The 19,764-nt window shown below is 36.4% G+C and overlaps 1 protein-coding gene across 4 annotated transcripts in view; it reads right to left on the bottom strand.

Annotated features, from left to right (window-relative positions):
* Positions 1 to 19,764, bottom strand: part of ZFR (zinc finger RNA binding protein) — an 87,365-nt gene that overhangs the window by 38,592 nt on the left and 29,009 nt on the right. For all 4 annotated transcript variants that reach the window (XR_010342572.1, XM_012459937.3, XM_012459936.3 and 1 more), the window contains 6 exons: positions 18,121 to 18,339; positions 10,330 to 10,577; positions 7,025 to 7,216; positions 6,226 to 6,517; positions 3,128 to 3,324; positions 612 to 731 (listed from right to left, as the gene is read on the bottom strand). Coding sequence is in view for 3 of the 4 variants with exons in the window: in XM_012459937.3 (XP_012315360.1) it covers positions 612 to 731; positions 3,128 to 3,324; positions 6,226 to 6,517; positions 7,025 to 7,216; positions 10,330 to 10,577; positions 18,121 to 18,339 (1,268 nt within the window). In the remaining variant the exon portion in view is untranslated. The remainder of the gene's footprint in view (positions 1 to 611; positions 732 to 3,127; positions 3,325 to 6,225; positions 6,518 to 7,024; positions 7,217 to 10,329; positions 10,578 to 18,120; positions 18,340 to 19,764) is intronic.

The raw sequence follows: 19,764 nt of genomic DNA on the forward strand, positions 1-19,764 counted from the left end.
GTAATTGTTTATAAACAGATGGCTCAAAATATCTATGTTGGGGTTAAAAAGTGTCTTTTCATATTTAAGTACTACCCTTTTACACTGTTTTAATTTTCACCTTCTCTGTTTTTAAAACAGAAAACATGCATCTGGTACAATAATCAAGTCTAGTTAAAAGCTTCAAACACAATATCTGATTTATCTTAACATTTGAAGTGTATTCAATGAAGAGTTCCTAGGGTAAGATAAGTGAAGGGATTTTCCAACATATCAACTCATCTCAAAGTTCATTTTGGTGGAATTCTACCAAGATAAAGAAGGTGGATAAAGAGTTGATACTTTTTTCAAAAATTTTATGTGAAGTAATTATCTTTACATGATTGCTTGATCCAGGCAATGCTTCAGTTTTTGCCACAGTTACTAAAACTGATGAGAATATGTTATTCTTATTTAAGTATAAAAATGATAAATAAAAAACAAACATCCGAGTCTATCAACATGACATGCTAATCTTAGAATGAGACATCATGGTCTTGGCAAGTTGTGTTTAGATGCTTTGTTTTGCATATAGAAAGCTCTGGTGTTTTGTTTTGTTTTTTAAATAAGGCAATAGCTGAAATTTTACTCACTTTATATTGAAGTCTGTGTCTTCGCCCTTTTAAGTGCATCTCCTTAGCATTGGGATCATTAAAGCTGCACTCGCATAATTTACAATGGAAACGAATTACTTTTCCTTCATCGTTTCGTACCTTGGTGTGGAAAAAAAAATTCAAGAATTGTAACAGGAATGTTATAGTTGAAGATGATATCATTAATTAAACCCTCACATATTATATATATTGATGAAGCTGTACAGTTAGAATTTGCAGTGGGGCGGCGGGGGAAGAAGTGGCAATGGCTATTACTTCTTTTTGTTCTGAGACAGAATCTTGCTCTGTTGCCCATGCTGGAATGCGGTGGCGTGATCTCAGCTCACTGCAACCTCCACGTCCTGGGTTCAAGCAATTCTCTTGCCTCAGCCTCCTGAGTAGCTTGGATTACAGGCATGAGCCAGCATGCCCAGCTAATTTTTCTTTGTATTTTTAGTAGAGACAGGGTTTTACCATGTTGGCCAGGCTGGTCTCAAATTCCTGACCTCGTGATCCGCCTGCCTTGGTCTCCCAAAGTGCTAGGATTACATGTATGAGCCACCCTGCTTGGCCTATTACTTTTTAAAGGATAGAAACTGTAGAAGTGGGAATGAAAAGTTGAAATTTTAGTATGCAAGATGTGTTAGCATGTTTGCTTTTGTAACTATCTTTGAATTTAATATTTTTGTCTGTATGTAAGCATTTAGATTGAAATGTAGCTAGATGTCTTAAATTTTCTAATAGTTACTGAATAAGTGCTCCTGGCCAAGTACTGTTCTTGAAAATGAAGATAAAGATGATTAATAGCATTATTTTGGTATACAAAATTTCTCAACACTCAAGGTTTTATAATATGTAACTTTACGGAAAATTAAGATGAATTTTTTTCTAACTGAAAAGTTACAGAATGACAAGTAAACCTGAGTTGTACTATGAAGCCTATTATGAATACTAAGTTCAAATTGTGCAAGCTTTAAGATCGGCTCTGAATGTAATTCTCTGAAGTTTAGAATTAAATAGCATCATCAAAAATTGGGGTGTTTTGGTTGAGAGCTTTTTTGAGATAACCAAATCTTATTCCTGTAAGAGATAAAATTTAAAAGTGAGAATTATTTCTGAACTACTTATAAATTACATAATCCAGCTGTCCACCTTAGAAAAAGAATTCAATATGTAATTTTTCTTTTTCTTGTTTTCTTTTTTTTTTGAGTCTCACTCTGTCGCCCAGGCTGGAGTACAGTGGTGTGATCTTGGCTCACTGTGATCTCCACTTTCCGGGTTCAAGCGATTCTTGTGCCTCAGCCTTCCGAGTAGCTGGGATTACAGGCATGCACAACCATGCCTGGCTAATTTTTGTTGTTTTAGCAGAGACAGGGTTTCGCTATGTTGGACAGGGTGGTCTTCGGCTTTTGGCCTCAAGTGATCTGCCCACCTCGGCCTCCCAAAATGCTGAGATTACAGGTGTGAGCCACCGCACCTGGCCATCAATATATGAGTTTTCTTGATAGGAAAAAGGATAAAAGAACAAATATTTATTTAAAACCTACTAGGCCAGGCATGGTGGCTCATGCCTGTAATCACAGCACTTTGGGATGCTGAGGCAGGTGGATCATGAGGTCATGAGTTTGAGACCAGTCTGGCCAACATAGTGAAACCTCGTCTCATCAAAAAAATACAAAAATTAGCCTGGGTGTGGAATCTCAGCTACTTGGGAGACTGAGGCAGAAGAATCGCTTGAACCCAGGAGGCAGAGGTTGCAGTGAGACGCAACTGTGCCACTGCACTCCAGCCTGGGCAACAGAGCCAAGACTCTGTCTCAAAATAAATAAATAAAATAAAATCGCCTAGATGCTAGACACCATGCTAGGTACTTTATTTCATCTAATCTTCATAACTTTGTTAAGGAATACCCTAATTTTACAGATATCGACACTGAAGCTCAAAAAACTTATATACTCTAAAGTCAAAGTAAATAGTAGTCACATGCCACTGTTTGTCTTTCTGCTAACAGCAGGTATTTATTCAGTCCCCTCTGATATTCCTTCACTCCTTTATTTTACGAAGTTTATTTTACCTGTAAAAGAGGAATAGTCTTCTATTCCACTTGAGAAATCAAATGAATATATTCTGCTAAATCAGTAACCTTAATTTTATCACAATACTGACTATTCAAAAATAAACATTCGTTTTCTTTATCAACATTTTTGCTATTCAGAACTTCTAAAGTTTTAGGATAGTTGAAGGATGTATTATTACAAGAATGCTTGATAGTAAATAGAAAGTTACTTTATATACCACAATGACAGTGTACAGTGAAAATAATATTTAGCAAAAAAAACATTGTGATGTCACTTAGGCAGGCTTAAAGGACATGCTTTCTTATAACAAAAATTCCTTTGATATCTTTTCATTAAGTAAGCGAAATCTAAAATACAATTAAGTATATTTTACATGTAACACATGCTTGCAACGCACTTTATCCAATTTCACGGCAATGGTATTCTCAAATCAATTACCTCCTCTACATAATCATGGCCTACTGGCTGCACATCACTCTGTAAAGCAGCAAGAGATGCAGGTGTGACTGGTTCTGACACTGTGTCTTGCTTTACTTCAGGAATTTGCACAGCAGAAGTGACAGGAGTACTTTTAACACATTCGGTTCCTTTTACGTCTTCCGTTTTATTTCCTGTTGACTGCAGCTTATTACCACCTAGAAAAGCATCAAAAAATTACAACAAATTTTATTTTTGTATAAACATATATATCTGGTAAGATGAAAACTTCAGATAAAGTTCTCTTGGGCCAATAGTCAAACTCCTATCTGACATACAACAGATGAGAATTTTGAAGAACTACATTAACTATTTGGCTTTTCTTACTCTTAATGAAATACATTTCTGAATTTTTCTCTTTTCCATTTTGGAACACCCAACACCCTCCTCATCCCCGTTCAAAGGGAACAGCAAGTAGGTGAAATGGTAAGGACTAAGCCGAGTTCATGTTTGCAGCCCTAGTTCCTTGGCAAGTGATTGAACAAATGAGTAGTATTTGTTCCTTTAAAAAAGTGCTAACTTCCAGTTGGCTTATGCCCTATGATCCCAGCACTGTGGGAGGCAGAGGTGGGAGGATCACTTAAGCCCAGGAGTTTGAGACCAACCTGGGCAACATGGCAAAACTGGTCACTACAAAAACTAGCTGGGTGTGATGGCACACATCCAAGTCCTAGCTACTTGTGGGGCTGAGGTGGGAGAACTGCTTGAGCCCTAAGAGGCAGAGGTTGTAGTGAGCTGAGATTGCACCACTCCACTCCAGCCCAGACAGACCGTGTCTCCAAAAAAAGTCAGAGGTAACATCTAGGTCACCCCTTAGAATTTAGAAAACTTTAAAAAAAGGTAAGTTCAATGATTAGGTCTCCTTGCAAACTTAGTCTAAATAGTTTTCCGTCATGGAAAGAAACAGAACCAAATGAAGTTTTATCACTGTTTATTTCTTTTAACTTATTATCTACTAAAATCAGACATGAATTTACATTAAGAGCTATTTACAAAAGATTTTCTATTATTGCTGTTCTAAACTGAAAGTATGAAGAACCACAGAAACTGATGTAGAAGTGACTATAAATCATAGTTCTCATTTTTATCATCAATAAGACTTAACACTTGATGTAACTGTCCAAAAGAATATCATGTTAACTGTTAATCTCCTACTTTTAAACTTTTCTTCCAAAAATAAATTCTTAAGTATCTATAACAATCTGGATACTGCACTAAGTTCTGGTAATACAGTAAAGAGAAGACAATGCAGCTACCTTTCAAGTGGCCACAATTTATGAGAAGATACAAAAACTATAATACAATGTGGTAAGCACTGTAATAAGTATGGACTGAATATTATGGAAATGTAGATTAATATCTTTAACATAATCCAGTAAGAACAGGCTTCACAAAGGGTGTGACACTTGAACTGAGATTTGAAAGAATGAATAGGAACTGGTCAGAAAGAAAATAGTAACGTTTAAAAAGAAAAAAACAGCATGTACATAACAGCACAGCAACATGGTGTCAAAAAGGCTATGGAAAAATCAAGGAAGAGCTAGTAATTCAATACGAATTACTACAAAGGTAGAAGTGATGAGTTATGAGGCTGGAAAGGTAGGCATAGGTCAGGTAATGATGGGCTTTATATGACAAATAACGACAATAGATTTTATCCTATTGCAATGGAAGGCTGCTGAAGATTTTTAAGTAGAAGACTGACACAACAGATATGTACTTTAATAAAATAACTAACAACAGTGTTGAGATTGGGTACAATAACAAATAAAACTCCAAAGAAGAGAATTTTAAGGCCTAAAAAAACAAGGCGATGGCAATGAAGAAGACAGTTTTTGTAGAAATACTACAGAAACAGAAACCAGAAGACTAGGTAAACAGCTGGAGGAGGCAATAAATACAAAGAAATAATGTTAGTGGATTTTCCACTTGAGAAATTAGCAATTTTATGACATTATTTCATGGTACTCTTGTCATGAATTAATGGGTTAGAAGGAACTACACTGCGAGGCATCTATACAGCCATACAGAAGATGACCAGGGAATATTTAAAATACAGATGTCCAATTCAGGTGGGGGTTCTGAATTTACCAAAAAGATTTTAAAAATCACTGCCCACATGGGAATGAATTGAGACTACCCATGAAGACTGGCATACAGTGAGATGACAGCTAGGGTCATAATCTTAGTAACACTACCATTTAATGAACACACAGGCAGGAAAACCAGTAAGGAAAACTGAGAAAGGGGTGGGTGGATATATCATTGAGAGACAAAGCTTAAACCTAAAGATGTATCAGTCAACTGTATCAAATCTTAGGAGAGTCAATAGGACGAAACTGAAAATTGGCCACTGGATTGGCAATTAGGTCTTTGGTGACTACTGAAAGCAGCTTTGGAAAAAGGTACAGAAACACTATAGCAGACTGAGAATTGGGTAGGAAGTACAGAAGTAGAGAAAAAAAATCAGGGCCTTGCTTGGTGGTGCATGCTCATAACCTAAGCACTTTGGAAGTTGAGGTGGGCGGATTGCTTGAGCTCAGGAGAATTTGAAATCAGTCTGGCTAACGTAGTGAAACCCCATCTCTACCCCCACCCCCCAAAAAAACTGGCTGGGTGTACTGGTGACACCTATAGTCTCAGCTACTCTGAAGACAGGTGGGTGGATCGCTTGAGCCTCAGAGGTCGAGGCTGCAATAAGCCAAGATCGTGCTACTGCACTCCAGCCTCGGTGAGAGTAAGACTGTCTCAAAAAAAAAAAAAAAAAATCAGGTTACCTTAAGGTAACAGAAATGGGAAAGGGTCTTTGTGTGTGTACATCTTTTTTTTTAAACGACTAGAGGAAGACACAGATATATCTGTATGGATGAAGGGAAGAAACCAGTAGACAATAAACCAAAAATTAAAAAAATACACACACAAGGCAGACATGTGAAGAGACAAGGTCCCAGAGAGAAGGAAGGAGACAGGTTCAAAAACACAGGCAGAAGGGTTAGTGTTGCAATGAAGGAGAAACACCACTTTGACAGTCAGAAGGAACAGAGAATATCAGTACTTGCCAACAAAATTTATTTTGGGGGTAGATGTTTTCTTGGCAGCCATATTTGTAGGCACTGCTGATACTTTAGTGTTAGATGTGCTATTAAGAGATGAGTTTCCTGTAGTCGTAAGACCCTTCATTGAAGATGTTGCAATTGATGAAGTATTCACAGTACAATTGTTTGCTGCAATGCTTGAAGGAGAGGCAGTCGGCTTTGAAGCGGACACAGCTGTTGAAGAAGTAGCTTGGCTAACAACGTTTGGTTCTGTTGATGGAATGGGTTTACCAAGTTTTGTGTGTAACTTAACCACCTATAAAACAAAAGCACACTTATTTGTCAGGAAACTCAAACAGATTTTGAAAAGTGCCTGGAACGTTGTAAAATGAAAATCTAAACCATGCTTTTCTTTGCTATATTTTTTCTGCTATATGTTTTTGTATATACACACATATACAAAACTCATTACTTTCAAGATAATCTCTGTGAAGCAAATATAGGATACATATTTCATGTACTATTAGGTGAGGAAACTGAGACAGAGAAAGATGAAAGGACTTGGCTACATTAAAATTAATCACATGACAATTTCCAGTTAGTGAAATAAATGGGTTAGTTCCATTTAAAGAAAGGTCTCCAGTCTTCCCCTCTTTTAGCAAGGATTATTTGACGCCACCTTTATGTATTATTAGCACGTAAGTAAGGCATATAATGCACTTAAAAGTTTTCAAAATTTGAAGTCACCTTTACCTAACCCTCACTGAAAAAGTAAAAGATAACAGAATCAAGACATAAGGATGTGTGGGAAAAAAACACCTACTTTCTGATGCTTAGCACCACGAATGTGGGCAGCATATGCATCTGCTCCTGTACAAGACACATCGCAGAGCTCACAACGTAGCTGATTTTGAGTCCCACGAGTAGAATTGTTGCTGCTGCTGGTATTTTGTGAGGCTTTCAATGCAGCTTCTTTTTTTTTATGTTTCTGTCCTTCTAAGTGTTCTTTGTAAGTCTGTTTCAAATAAAAAGGAAACGATTTGCATCACTAATTTTCTTTACACATCATTTAAGAGTATTTAATTCTCAAATCTCTAATAATCATTTAAAAATCAGACCAAAACACAATTTTTAAATTGAAAAAGAGCACGGGGCATTCCTTATATATGTGACGTATCTATGGTTCTCTTTATCTTGTTTACCAAGAATATCATCTAACACTGAGTTACAAAGTACTTTCATACATAGCCACAATATAAGGCAATGGCTTTCAGTTCTAAGAATTTATCTTTTGTTGCTTATGTTGGACAGAGAATGCTAACAGACAGTGATCATTCCACGAAGAAATTAAATTTAGTTACAGGATTAAGATGAAGCAGGGGGAGATGTGCCTGTATCATTAGAAGAAAGAAAAAGTTACTGTATGGTAACAAGATTCTTTACAAACAGTTATGTTTATTTATAAAACTGATTTTTCTAATTCAGAATGCATTTTGACATAGAATCTGATTAGAATCCATGCCCCCTAAATGAAATTTATTTAAAATACATGAGGGCCAATACTGCACATACTTGCAAGCAAAAACAGTGTTATAGTAATATTAGCCAATAGTGAAATTATATATTAAAAATAATTGTGAATGCAATGATTGAGGAAGGCAGTTAATTAAAGTGAGAGGAAATTGGCCAGGTGCGATGGTCCACGTCTGTAATCCCAGCACTTTGGAAGGCCAAGGCAAGTGGATCACAAGGTTAGGAGTTTGAGATCAGCCTGGCCAATATTGTGAAACCACGTCTGCACTAAAAATACAAAAAATTAGCTGGGCATGGTAGCGTGCGCCTGGTGGAGGTTGCAGTGAGCTGAGATTGTGCCACTGCACTCTAGCCTGGGCAATGGGGCAAGACTCCGTCTCAAAAGAAAAACAACAACAACAACAAAATAACAGAGAGAGAGGAAATTAGTAAGAACAACTGGGTGGTTTTGTAAATAGGACCAAATGGTTCCTCCCTCACACTTTTTTTTTTTTTGAGATAGGTCTCACTCTGTCACCCAGGCTTGAGTGCAGTGACACAATCTCAGCTCACTGCAATCCCCACCTCCCAGGCTCATGCAATCTTCCCACCTTAGACTCCTGAGTAGCTGGGACCACAGGTGCCTGCCACCATGCCTAGCTCATTTTTCGTTATTTTTGGTAGAGATGGGATTCTGCTATGTTGCCCAGGCTGGTCTCAAAGTTTTTAAAAACCACCTCTTAAAAGACAGTTATAACCTGACACACAAATAATTAGCATAAAATCATATGTTTATCATATAATTTCAGAGCTGGATGAGACTTTGAAGATTATCTAAAATAATAATTTTCTAATTTTAAAATATAAGAATCCTTTCTCCAAATGAAATCTTACACACCAAAGTAAGGAAAGTTGCTGTTTTTGAAATAAAAGAGGGAGACCTAAGGCCCAGCCATTTGATTCTCCTCTCATTATCTGTAGTGACCTGAAATAGCTCTACCAAGCAGCCTGAGCCTCAATTATTTAGGACAAGTCCTTGTTATAGAAAAGTGAGGAAATAAAAGCCCAAAGAAGTTAAGGTCTCTAACTTGCCTAAGGTTATATAAGTTAGTGGCAAAGCCAGGACTGCAATCTTGGCCCCCAAAATCTAAATCAACTTACTTTTCCTTCTTAGGTACACATCTAGAACTCTAACTCACAATCTCAATGATATTTTTCACTAAGGTTCATTAATCCCTGCTTAAGGCACTGACACTGACACTGACTTGCAGAAACACCTGTGGCCTGTTCTTTTTGTAACCACCCAGCACAACAAAAATAGCCAGCCTCATATACACTCATTCCAAATGCTCCTGTTAACCTATCACCCAAGCGTCATGTTGTATACTTTCATATAAGCCAGGTAATTAATATATTTCTTATGCCCATGTCTGGCACTCATGACACTAACCCCTCTGAACAGTCAATGAAGAGTAGGAAACGCTCCTTAAATACTAAGACCATCCACCATTCTTGTTCCCTTTCATGTTTACCCCAGGTCCCTGCAAACATTTCCCACCTGTGCCCCACCTGCCTCGCGATACCTCCTGCCAACCATGCAATCCACAACAAAACTATTTCCTGCCATATTCAAAATAGGGGAAAAGAGGGTTTATATATTTAGCCACATATATTAAAATGTTCTCTAATTTGGTATAACTGAGGGAATGCTAGTATTTGAAAAAACCACCCAAAATTCAGAAGCAGAGAAAACTAATCCAGTAAATTAAAAAAACATAAACCTAGGTAGGGCAATGAGAGATGGATGTAACTTGGAGAAACTAGCAGAGAGTCAAAATTGGTTTTTTCCAAATAACATGCCTTTCATCTGCCAAGCTATTTACCAAATTTTAATATAAAAAGTAGATACTCTTAAGCTCAATAATAAGGCTGGAAGGGAGTTTAATCCATTAATTTTAATAAATAGAATCAGGTCATAATCACCCATTTTAGCAACCAAAAATAATACATTAAATACTAAAAAAGGAATCAGGGTTTTAACATTTACATGCCTCATTAGTTGGTATTTTTGAAAATGACACTTCCTCACACCTTTCTTGCTCCCAAAGTTCCTACTCCCCTTATGAAAGAGATTATAGAAATAAGTAACATGCTATAAAGCATATACCAAAGTCAGTCTCATTAGAAATGCAATCCTGAAAGTTACAGATTATCAGTAACCCTTTATATTAAGTTGAAGAATTTTGAATACAAGGCTTTGTCAAGTAAGTTATAGATGCTGAAAATGAAATGAAATAAAAATTCAGTCTTACCCAAGTCCCAGTTAATTTGACTACAAAACTTTTAAACCAAATTCAAGTTTTAAAGAGCAAAGTCTCCTTCTGGAAAAAGAGCTCAATTTGCCTATATATCATGTACATTAATAATCATCTTTACAGTTTTTTCCTGAAAATTCTCATGCCTCAATACAAGTAACTTTTAAAAAATGCATTAGCTGAAAGCTAACAGGAAAAAAAAAGTAAACCTCTTTGTAGGCTCAGGAGTTAGAATACCGACTACACTTAACTATCAAAAATAACCACTTAAGACTCAAGGTAAAACATACAACATAAGTACCTGTGGTCCAGCACAGCTGATCTTACAAACATCACAATAGTGAATCTGTGGTGGTTTGGGAGGCTGTTTTGGTTTCAGTTGTTTATTTTGGAATGGTGCTTTTTTAGTAAAGGTGGTCCCTGTCCAGGCAGCTGTTGCAGCAGCAGCAGCGGCTGCTGCTGCTGCCTGCTTCTGTTGCTGCTGCTGCTGTTGATAGTAGGAAGATGCAGCTGAATACACTGCTGCTTCATAACCTGAATAAGACGTACCTTACAAATAAAATCAAACAAAAATCATGTTACATACACATAATATGGACAAGTTATAAGTTTAAATTAAATAAATCCTGCCAAAAAAGATAGATTTACATGTGCATATTTACAAATGTGTATCTTACAGAATTAGAAAAAAGCTTACCTTCCTTCTAAGAAAGTAATCAACTAGTACTTACTCAACACATGCCAGGTGTTATAGAGGTAGAAAGACAGTGTAAAATTTGGTCCTTGCCTCAAAGAAGCTTATAGTTTGAGAGACATGACAGTGTGTTTGACAAACTTGTCTGATGTTTAAAGAATCTGCTATGTCCCCAAATAAAATCCTGTGAACAAAATTTACTAAGTGTTGGATTTGAGGAAGAATCTGAAGTAGGATACTAGATAGGAAAAACAAAACTCATGAAAGATTTGACATGCTTGGTAGCTAAGAGGACAAAAGAGATAAAGGATGAGGAAAACATACAAATATGACACCAAGATTTGGAGAGCAAGCGATCAACTGATGGGTTGTACAACTAAGCAACTAACTTAGTTTCTAATAAAACTAAGAAGCTGACAGATGCTAGTCTGGGGAGGCAAGGAAAATAAAGCTTAGCAGAATTTTGTGATGTGGAACTGAAGTTCAGATGAAAATACAGGACAACAGTTAAAACGTTTTGGAATTAGGGACCAATACACTGGTTCTCATCTTCCAAAAGATGAAAGAGCATTATGTTTTCTGGTTACATGTATGAATTCTACCCATTTCCATTGTTCAGAGATTCCACTGAATAAATACATTATGCTAGCTATTTCTATAGTATATACATGTTGTTTATGTTCAGTGATTTACAGATTTTTAAATCTATGATCATTTTAAATTTGACAGCTGTGGATTTTACATATAAGCCTACCTGAAAGCTGGTAAACTGACCATTTCTAAACTAAGATCTCTGGAAATTTGGTAGATTGCCTATGTACCATATTTCAGTTAGATTTCCTTATTCCTTTAAGTGGTAATGGATGGGCAAAGAGTAATACAAAGCTTGAGAAAGAGATTCCTAGTTGACAGAATGGCACAGAAGAACTGCTTACAGAAAACTGAACGTTTTGGTCTCTCAAATGCAGACTGTGATACTGAAAGACTTAGGACCCACTAATTCCAATATATCTATACACACAGGGAAGAAAAAATAAATTGGAATGGTGAGAGCTTAAATGCACAGAAAACCAAAATCATAGGAATCTGAAACCAGACATATCCAGGAGAGAAAGTAGTTAGGCAACTTTTGAGAAAAGCCTTCTTAAGACTTATTTATGTCAGGTTGTTATAGTCTATAAAGTTTTTAAGACAGCAAGTGTGATAATAGACAAGAAAACATCTGAAATGAAAATAGAAAGAGGTAGCTGTGTATCAATGATAAAGTGTATGATCATATAAAATTGAGAAAACAACTGACATAACTGCTTAAAAGAAAATTTCTATAAACCAATAAACTCTTTACTGGGCAGTCCTATGAAAGTCCTCTGTTACCGAAGAATGTGATAAAAGAACATAAGCTCACAGCCAAATGTTTTCAAGCTTACGGGCAAAAACATGTATAGTTTAAATTTTACTGTAGAGAAATGTCATAAAATTGTACAATTAGAAATAAAGATGATTTTAGATTATTACCAAATAAGATCATGATTTTTACATAAAATCTTTATAACAGGCATTTTCCAAATGACTTCAGTTCTTCTATACAGAGACTATACAAATGCCACAGAAATGTAACTTTATGAATTACGTATTAAGAAAACATGAAGCAGAATAAGGACGATAGGTGAACAGTGCTGGAAGACTAGGTCTTCTAGTTATTATTATTTTTTTTTAAATCAAGAGTTCACAATACAGGAAGCAGTGTGCCAGACACAGTGTAGTTTTTAGAACAGATCTATAAGGCAAGTATCACTACCTTTACTTTACAGATGAGAAAACTTACGTTTAGAAATTGCAGGATCCTTTAAACAACTAAGCTAACTTAACCATAAAAATCACCAAGTTAAGCTTAATATTCATAAAATAATCTCCACTTGCACACAGGTAGTCTAAAACTAATAAAAGGCAAATTTAATTACAGCTTACTTATAAAAAACAAATCAAAGCATGCACTGAAAGATGGGCTGAAGATTCTGGAACTCTGATAAAGGGTATCTTAAATTCTCCTAAAACTACTAGCAAACAAATGTATATTTCCTGTAAAAAGCATTGTAAGAAAACAAATATAAAGCTGTGTCTGGCCTGGGCAACATGGCAAAACCCCGTGTCCACAAAAACACTACAAAAATTAGCCAAGTGTGGTGGCATGCCTGTAGTCCCAGCTACTCAGAAGGCTGAGGTAGGAGGTCGAGGTTGCAGTAAACCATGATCCTGCCACTGCACACCAGTCTGGGTGACAATGTGAGACAAAGAAAATAAAAATCTGTCTATAAATTAAGTAAATGCACAATATTTGAAAACTAAAATAGTTTCGCTTAAAAGGTACTTTTATTAGGCCAGGCTCAGAGACTCACACGTGTAATCCTAGCACTGTGGGAGGCTGAGGCTGGTTGATCACTTGAGACCAAGAACTCAAGATCAGCCTAGGAAGTGTGGCGAAACCCTATTTCAACTAAAAATACAAAATATTAGCCTGGTGTGATCGCATGCACTGAGGTGGGATGGATCATTTGAGCACAGAAGTTGAAGGTTGCAGTGAACTGAGATTGTGGCACTCTACTCCAAGCCTGGGTGACAGAGCAAGACACTGTCTCAAAAACAAAACAAAAAACAAAGAAAGTACTTTCATTTAAAGTGTTTATCAAGGCTAGGCAAGGTGGCTCACACCTGTAATCTCAACAATTTGGGAGGCTGAGGTGAGCAGATTGCTTGACCTTCGGAGTTTTAGATAAGCCTGAGCAACATGGCAAAATTCCCTCTCTACAAAAAATTAAAAAAAAATTTGCCAGGCATGGTGGCTCACGTCTGTAGTTCCACCTACTTGGGAGGGCTGAGGTTAGGATCACATGAGGTGGAGGTTGCAGTGAGCTGAGATGGTGCCATTGCACTCTAGCCTAGGTGACGGAGTGAGACCTAGTCTCAGAAAAAAAATTTTCAATTAGTAAGCTATGATATTAGAATAGCTGGCAATTAACTTTTAAACGATAACAGAAACAAAAAAATAACATTTCAGTAGTAAATTCATCATGTTACAAGTCATCATTTAGTAGGTAGCAATATTCTAGAACTCATTTTACTAAGATAGAGAATAGCTGACCAAAATTGTAGCTGCCAAAAATTGCAGATACAGAACTCAGAAGCCTTAACAATGGTTTCTCTGATTCGGCAGTTTTGGACTGTGTATCACATAGTTTTTAAAAAGCAGATACTCTTTAACAGTTCTATAACTAGAAATTTATCCTAGGGAAACAAGTGGGTAAATGTACAAATCTTTACACGTAAGGATGTTCTGACCTAGTGCTGTTTCCAGTTTTAATCTCATTTACAACTAAATGTCCTCAAATACGCACTCTAAAATATAGTACATCTATACAATAGAATACTTTGTGGCCATTACAATGGTTTCTAAATACCACTGGCATTTATAAGAAATCATGGCTCCTTTGTGACATGGCTGACTGTAACTCTAGGACAGGGAAAGCTCAAAGTGTATCTGTAATAACTTTCAGTGGCAAAAAAAAAAAAAGTTGTGCTCAAAGACTAGTGAGAATATGTCAAAAAGACTCAGGAACTGGTTTGAGCAGATCCCACTGGGCAAATCTGAAACAGTATGAGCCTCAAAGAGAGAAATCAGAATAATAGATTGTAATATGGTTGCTCTCTGTATCCACTGGTTCAGCATCCACGGATTCTATCAACTATGAACTGAAAATATTCAGAAGCGGGTGTAGTGGCTCATGCCTGTAATCCCAGCACTTTGGGAGGCTGAGGCAGGTGGGTCACCTGAGGTCAGGAGTTCAAGACCAACCTGGCCAACATGGCGAAACCCTGTCTCTACTAAAAATACAAAAATTAGCCAGGTGTGGTGGTTCGTGCCTGTAATCCCGGCTACTCAGAAGGCTGAGGCACAAGAATCGCTTGAACCTGGGAGGCACAGGTTGCAGTGAGCCAAGATTGTGCTACTGTACCCCAGCTTGGGCAACAGAGCAAGACTCCCTCTTAAAAAAAAAAAAAAAAAAGGAAAATGGGTGAGTAATAAAAAATTAATACAGTACAAAAACTCAGTACAGCTTAACAACCATTTATATAGCACTTACATGGTATTAGGTATTGTAAGAAATCTAGAGATAATTTGAAGTATTTAGGAGGATGTACGTAGGTTATAGGCAAATGTCATTTTACATACGGGACTTGAGCATCCACAAATTTTGGTATCAATGGGGGCCCTGGAACCAATCTCACACGGACATAAGGGACGACTGTACATTGAATAAAAAAGAACAAGTTCATAGCAGTAACAAAAAAGGAAGTGGAAGGAAGGCACTCTTCTTTAGAGAAGAAGGCCTAAGAATTAATGTAAAAGGATTTTGCAACTACCACTGTAGAAACTCGTTCAGTTTTCAAAGGATCTAACATCACAGGGTGAAAGGCATTTTAGCAACAGGCCCAGAGATTACTTGTTCGTTATAAAGGAAAAAGTTGTCTTTATAATGGAGAGATCTGATAGGCACAGCTTTAACCAGTAAAGCCATCGTCAATAAAGAATAAACCAACATTACTTATCATGTGCTTCTGATGTGATGAAATGGAAGGCTGGTCAAATAACTTTCTTGTCTAAAAAGTTACCTGAATCTAAACATAAATTATCAGATAAATCCAGATTATGGGACATTCTACAAGACAACTGGCCTGAACGCTTCAAAAATGTCACTATCATGAGACAAGATAAAAATAAGGGACTGTTCTACATTAAAGCAAACTAACAAAGAATGGCAACCAAATACAATCCATGATCCTTGACTGGATCCTAAATTTCAAACAAAGCACAAACACAAACACAAACACACATACACCAAATACATACAAAAAGCCCAGCCATAAAATACATTTCTGGACAACTGGAGAGATTTATGTATTAGACAGTAGAGTATTCACGTTCAATTCCTTTTTATAATGTTGCCATTGTGGCTACATAAAAGAACCTCCTTATTCTTGGGAAATATCTTCTAAAGAATTCAGGTCAAAGTACGATGTCAACTACAATTTCTAAAGCATATTCCTTATAAAACACATTGCTGAGCCATTTGAAAATAGCCTTTAAGAGAATCACTTGAATGAGGGAGGTGGAGATTGTGGTGAGCTGAGATCGTGCCAAGGCACTCCAGCCTGAGCAACAAGAGTGAAACTCTGTCTCCAAAAAAAGAAAAAAAAAGGCTTCAAGAGAAAGGAGAGATAAAGAAAATTTGAAAAATTATTAATAATTGGTGAACCTAGGTGAATGGCATAAAAAATAGTTATTGGAACTATTTTTTCCAACTTTTCTGCAGAATTATAATTTTCTGGAGCAGGTGTGGTGGCTCATGCCTGTAATCCCAGTGCTTTGGGAGGCCAAGGCTGGTGGATATCTTGAGGTCAGGAGTTCCAAACCAGCTTGGCTAAAATGGTGAAACCCTGTCTGTATTAAAAATACAAAAACTAACTAGCCAGGCATGGTGGCACGTGTCGGTAGTCCAGACTAACAGGAGGCTGAGGCAGGAGAATCACTTGAACCCGGGAGGCAGAGAATGAAGTGAGCCAAGACGGCACCACTGCATTCCAGCCCGGGCAAGAATGCGACTCTATCTCAAAAAAAAAAAAAATTGATATAAAAAGTTGGGAAAAAAACATTAATCAAAGGTATGTATCTATACTTACTGTCACGAAAGGTAATCACGGCAAAAATAAAGTGGTTTACAGACTAGCATGTTACGATAAACTCATTTTTTTAAACTGTATTTACATATGTATATTCCATGGAAGAAAAGTAGAGAGAGACATGTACTAAAACGTTAATGACAATTAGTGTCTAGGAGTAGAAATCTAGTGGCTTAACTTTTTTCTCTTTTTAAAAATCTAGCTTCTAATTTTTAAATAGTAATATATTACTCACGTAAATAAAAATTATCTTCATACTGTATAAGCAACCAGAGAGAAAGAGAAAGGAAAGGAAGCACATGTAAGAGAGAAACAATGAACAGGAAAGGCAACTCTGGTACTTCCTATTTTGAAGCTAATGTGGACATTTAAAAAAATGTCAAATCACATTTCATTGTAATAATATAATCCTAGTTACAATTATAGCTAGTCAACCAAATAGGGAGAGACAGAAAAATTGTATCTGGGAAATCTTAGATGACAGATCTAGGAATAATAAATTCAGTATTTTCTTGAGATCTTAACAAAATATTTCTTTCCTAAATAAGGAATCCTGTACTATGCCTTTAATAGATTATAAAATGTCTTTCTACCATCATTCACACTGGTGAATGATGAGCAGGTCTTCATCATTCACCAGTCAGTCCAGCCAGAGTTCTCAGATGATAATGTCTCCTCATTCATTTCCATGTGGTTGTCACAGTTAACTTACAAATCTACTCACACAACTCCATTTCTTAATGTAGCCTCTGCAGCTCCCTTTCTGCCCACAAGATAAAGAGACACACCATAACAGAGCACACATGGCTTTACATACACTGACACTTCTAGCCTCATCTCCTGACATTTACCCCATGTATACTGTATTCCAGCCACAATGAACTTGCAGTTCCCAAACACTCCATGCATGCCCAATTCACATTGTATCCCTAGTACCCTAGAGTAAAAGATATCTCTGAGAAATAAGTGTGTCATTCACAGCATATCTTCTGGGGGGAATAAAAAAGCTGAGGGTCTACAAAAAAAGGCCATATGATTTTAACCACTGCAATAATGCGAACTACCTCAACTAGAAATTGGCAACAGCAGTAGACACAATAAAGTTTTAGCCACTGTACCTCTCTGGAAGAAATACATAATTATTTAAGGAAAATAAAGCTACTCTGTTCTTCCAAGAAAGGTGTGCTACATAACCACGACCTTACGGAGGTTTAGAAAAGGCTACCCAACATTTCCACGATGAACTATTCCTAAAAATAAAGAAATAGCTCTTTGAGGGCCAAAATAAACAAAAATAATTTGTCTGTGGTATTCCTTGAGTATTAACCTTGAGTTTTCAAATTCATTTGGAAAGGTGGGAAAGGAAACAATACTGTAGAAAACTGGGTGTTATTTTCTCTAATTGCAATGCTAAGCTCAAGTCTCACAATGAGTTTTCAAATCCCCAAGAACATTTTATATTCTTCTAAGATCTTTTCTTTAAAAAAAAAAAAAAAGGCATACAATTTACAGTATAGTCACATTATGTACCTATATTTATGTTTATAAATCAATTTAATTCCGATTATTGGGAGTAAGGTAATTTCACAGACAATCAAGATAGTTTCCACTATGTCTCTTCCTAATTTGTTTACTCATTTAAACATGGTTTATCAGTCTTACCAGAATAAGTAACTGCTGTGGTACTGTAAGTAGCACTCTGAGTATAGGATGGCACCACAGTTGCCGCAGCTGCCACTGGCTGTACGGTGGAGGATACAGGATAGATGGAGAAAGTAGTGGTAGCTGGACTTGGTGTGGCTGGTTTTATGGCTGTCACTTGTCGAGTTTGCTGGGCTTGAGTATACTGAGTTGCACCTTGGCTATAACCTGCTTTGGGGGCTGAAGTGGGAAACAGACATCAGAAAATTAGAAGAGTAAGCCACTATAGTTACTGTACCAGTATCCTTAAAAACTGGAAAGAATGGGTACAAACATCAACTATAAATTTTATGCTAGCAATTTCTCCTTGGCAACAGGTATAAAACTCTTATTACTAAAATGAAGAAAATATGTAGGTTAATATACTATCTTCTGCCAAATGCTTTCTATGTATTTCCAGAATGATTATTTTGGCAAATTTTACAACTAACTAAAATAGCAGTACCACTAGTAAAGTTTTCTGAAAAGCAGTGTATGTATGTGTGTGTGTGTTTGGGCTAGTCAGTCTACTTCAGAGTTAGGCTTAATGCTAGCAACAAGATAGAATGAGTTACAATGTATATATTTAAATTCATAGTAAAAACTTGTTTGAAAAATGTTTAATTATATGAAACTTGTTCATATACCATTCATTGCATTTTAACTGATTTTTCCATAGTGAACTGCAATCTAAAAAGCTATTACTTACTGAATTTTTCAAATGTCAATAACTTGAATGCAGCTATTCTTAAATGACTGCCACTGATGTTTGTCGAACTTCTTTGCTGCCTTTGACATACTCAAAACAATGTATACTTTGAAATAGTCTTACAAGCCTTATTATCACTAAATTAGTGATCACTAGTAAATGATCACTGAAGAACATAAATGCTATTTCTGAAAAAGGCCCAAAATCAGGGGGCTAAGCTCATTTTATGTTCAGTTAAGTAAAGGTAACTTAGAACTTTTATCGTTTTTTTGTTTTGTTTTGTTTTGTTTTTTTGAGACAAGGTCTTACTCTCTTGCCTAGGCTGAAGTGCGATGGTGTGATCATGGCTCACTGCAACCTCAAACTCCTGGACTCAAGAGATCCTCCCACCTTAGCCTCCCAAGTAGAACTTTTATCCCAAGTAGAACTTAACTGCTTATGAAATTTGATCCACATAACACAAAAAGATGATACTTTTCAGAGATGAAGACTAATACCCAAGAGCTAAAAAAAAGAGCTTAAAAAAGTCACAGTCAATACCAGTGTTAAAGTAAGTCAAGATCTTCTAACTTTTATATAATTTAGCACAGGAAGTTCACTGCAGATTATTATACACAGAAATCAACAGAGAAGATACCACAGGAATAGTCAGTTATTATAATTCAAAATATTTTAAAACAACTTTTAAGGAACTCAGAAAATCTTAGAACCAGAAGGGACCCTAATGAAATCTGGGTCAACTATCTCATTTACAGATAAGAGAACAGAGATAACAGAAGTAAAAAACCACTTGCCCACATTAGTAGTAAAACCAGTACTGGAAGCCAATTCTACTTTCTTCTAATCCAAGGCTCTACCTATACCCTCACATCCTTCAAAAATAATGAAAGGAATTGACCACTTTTCTTTCTTTTTTT

Source organism: Aotus nancymaae, unplaced genomic scaffold, assembly GCF_030222135.1.
Source record: "Aotus nancymaae isolate 86718 unplaced genomic scaffold, 86718_ANA_hifiasm-v0.15.2.pri h1tg000014l, whole genome shotgun sequence".
Taxonomy (NCBI): Eukaryota; Metazoa; Chordata; class Mammalia; order Primates; family Aotidae; genus Aotus; species Aotus nancymaae.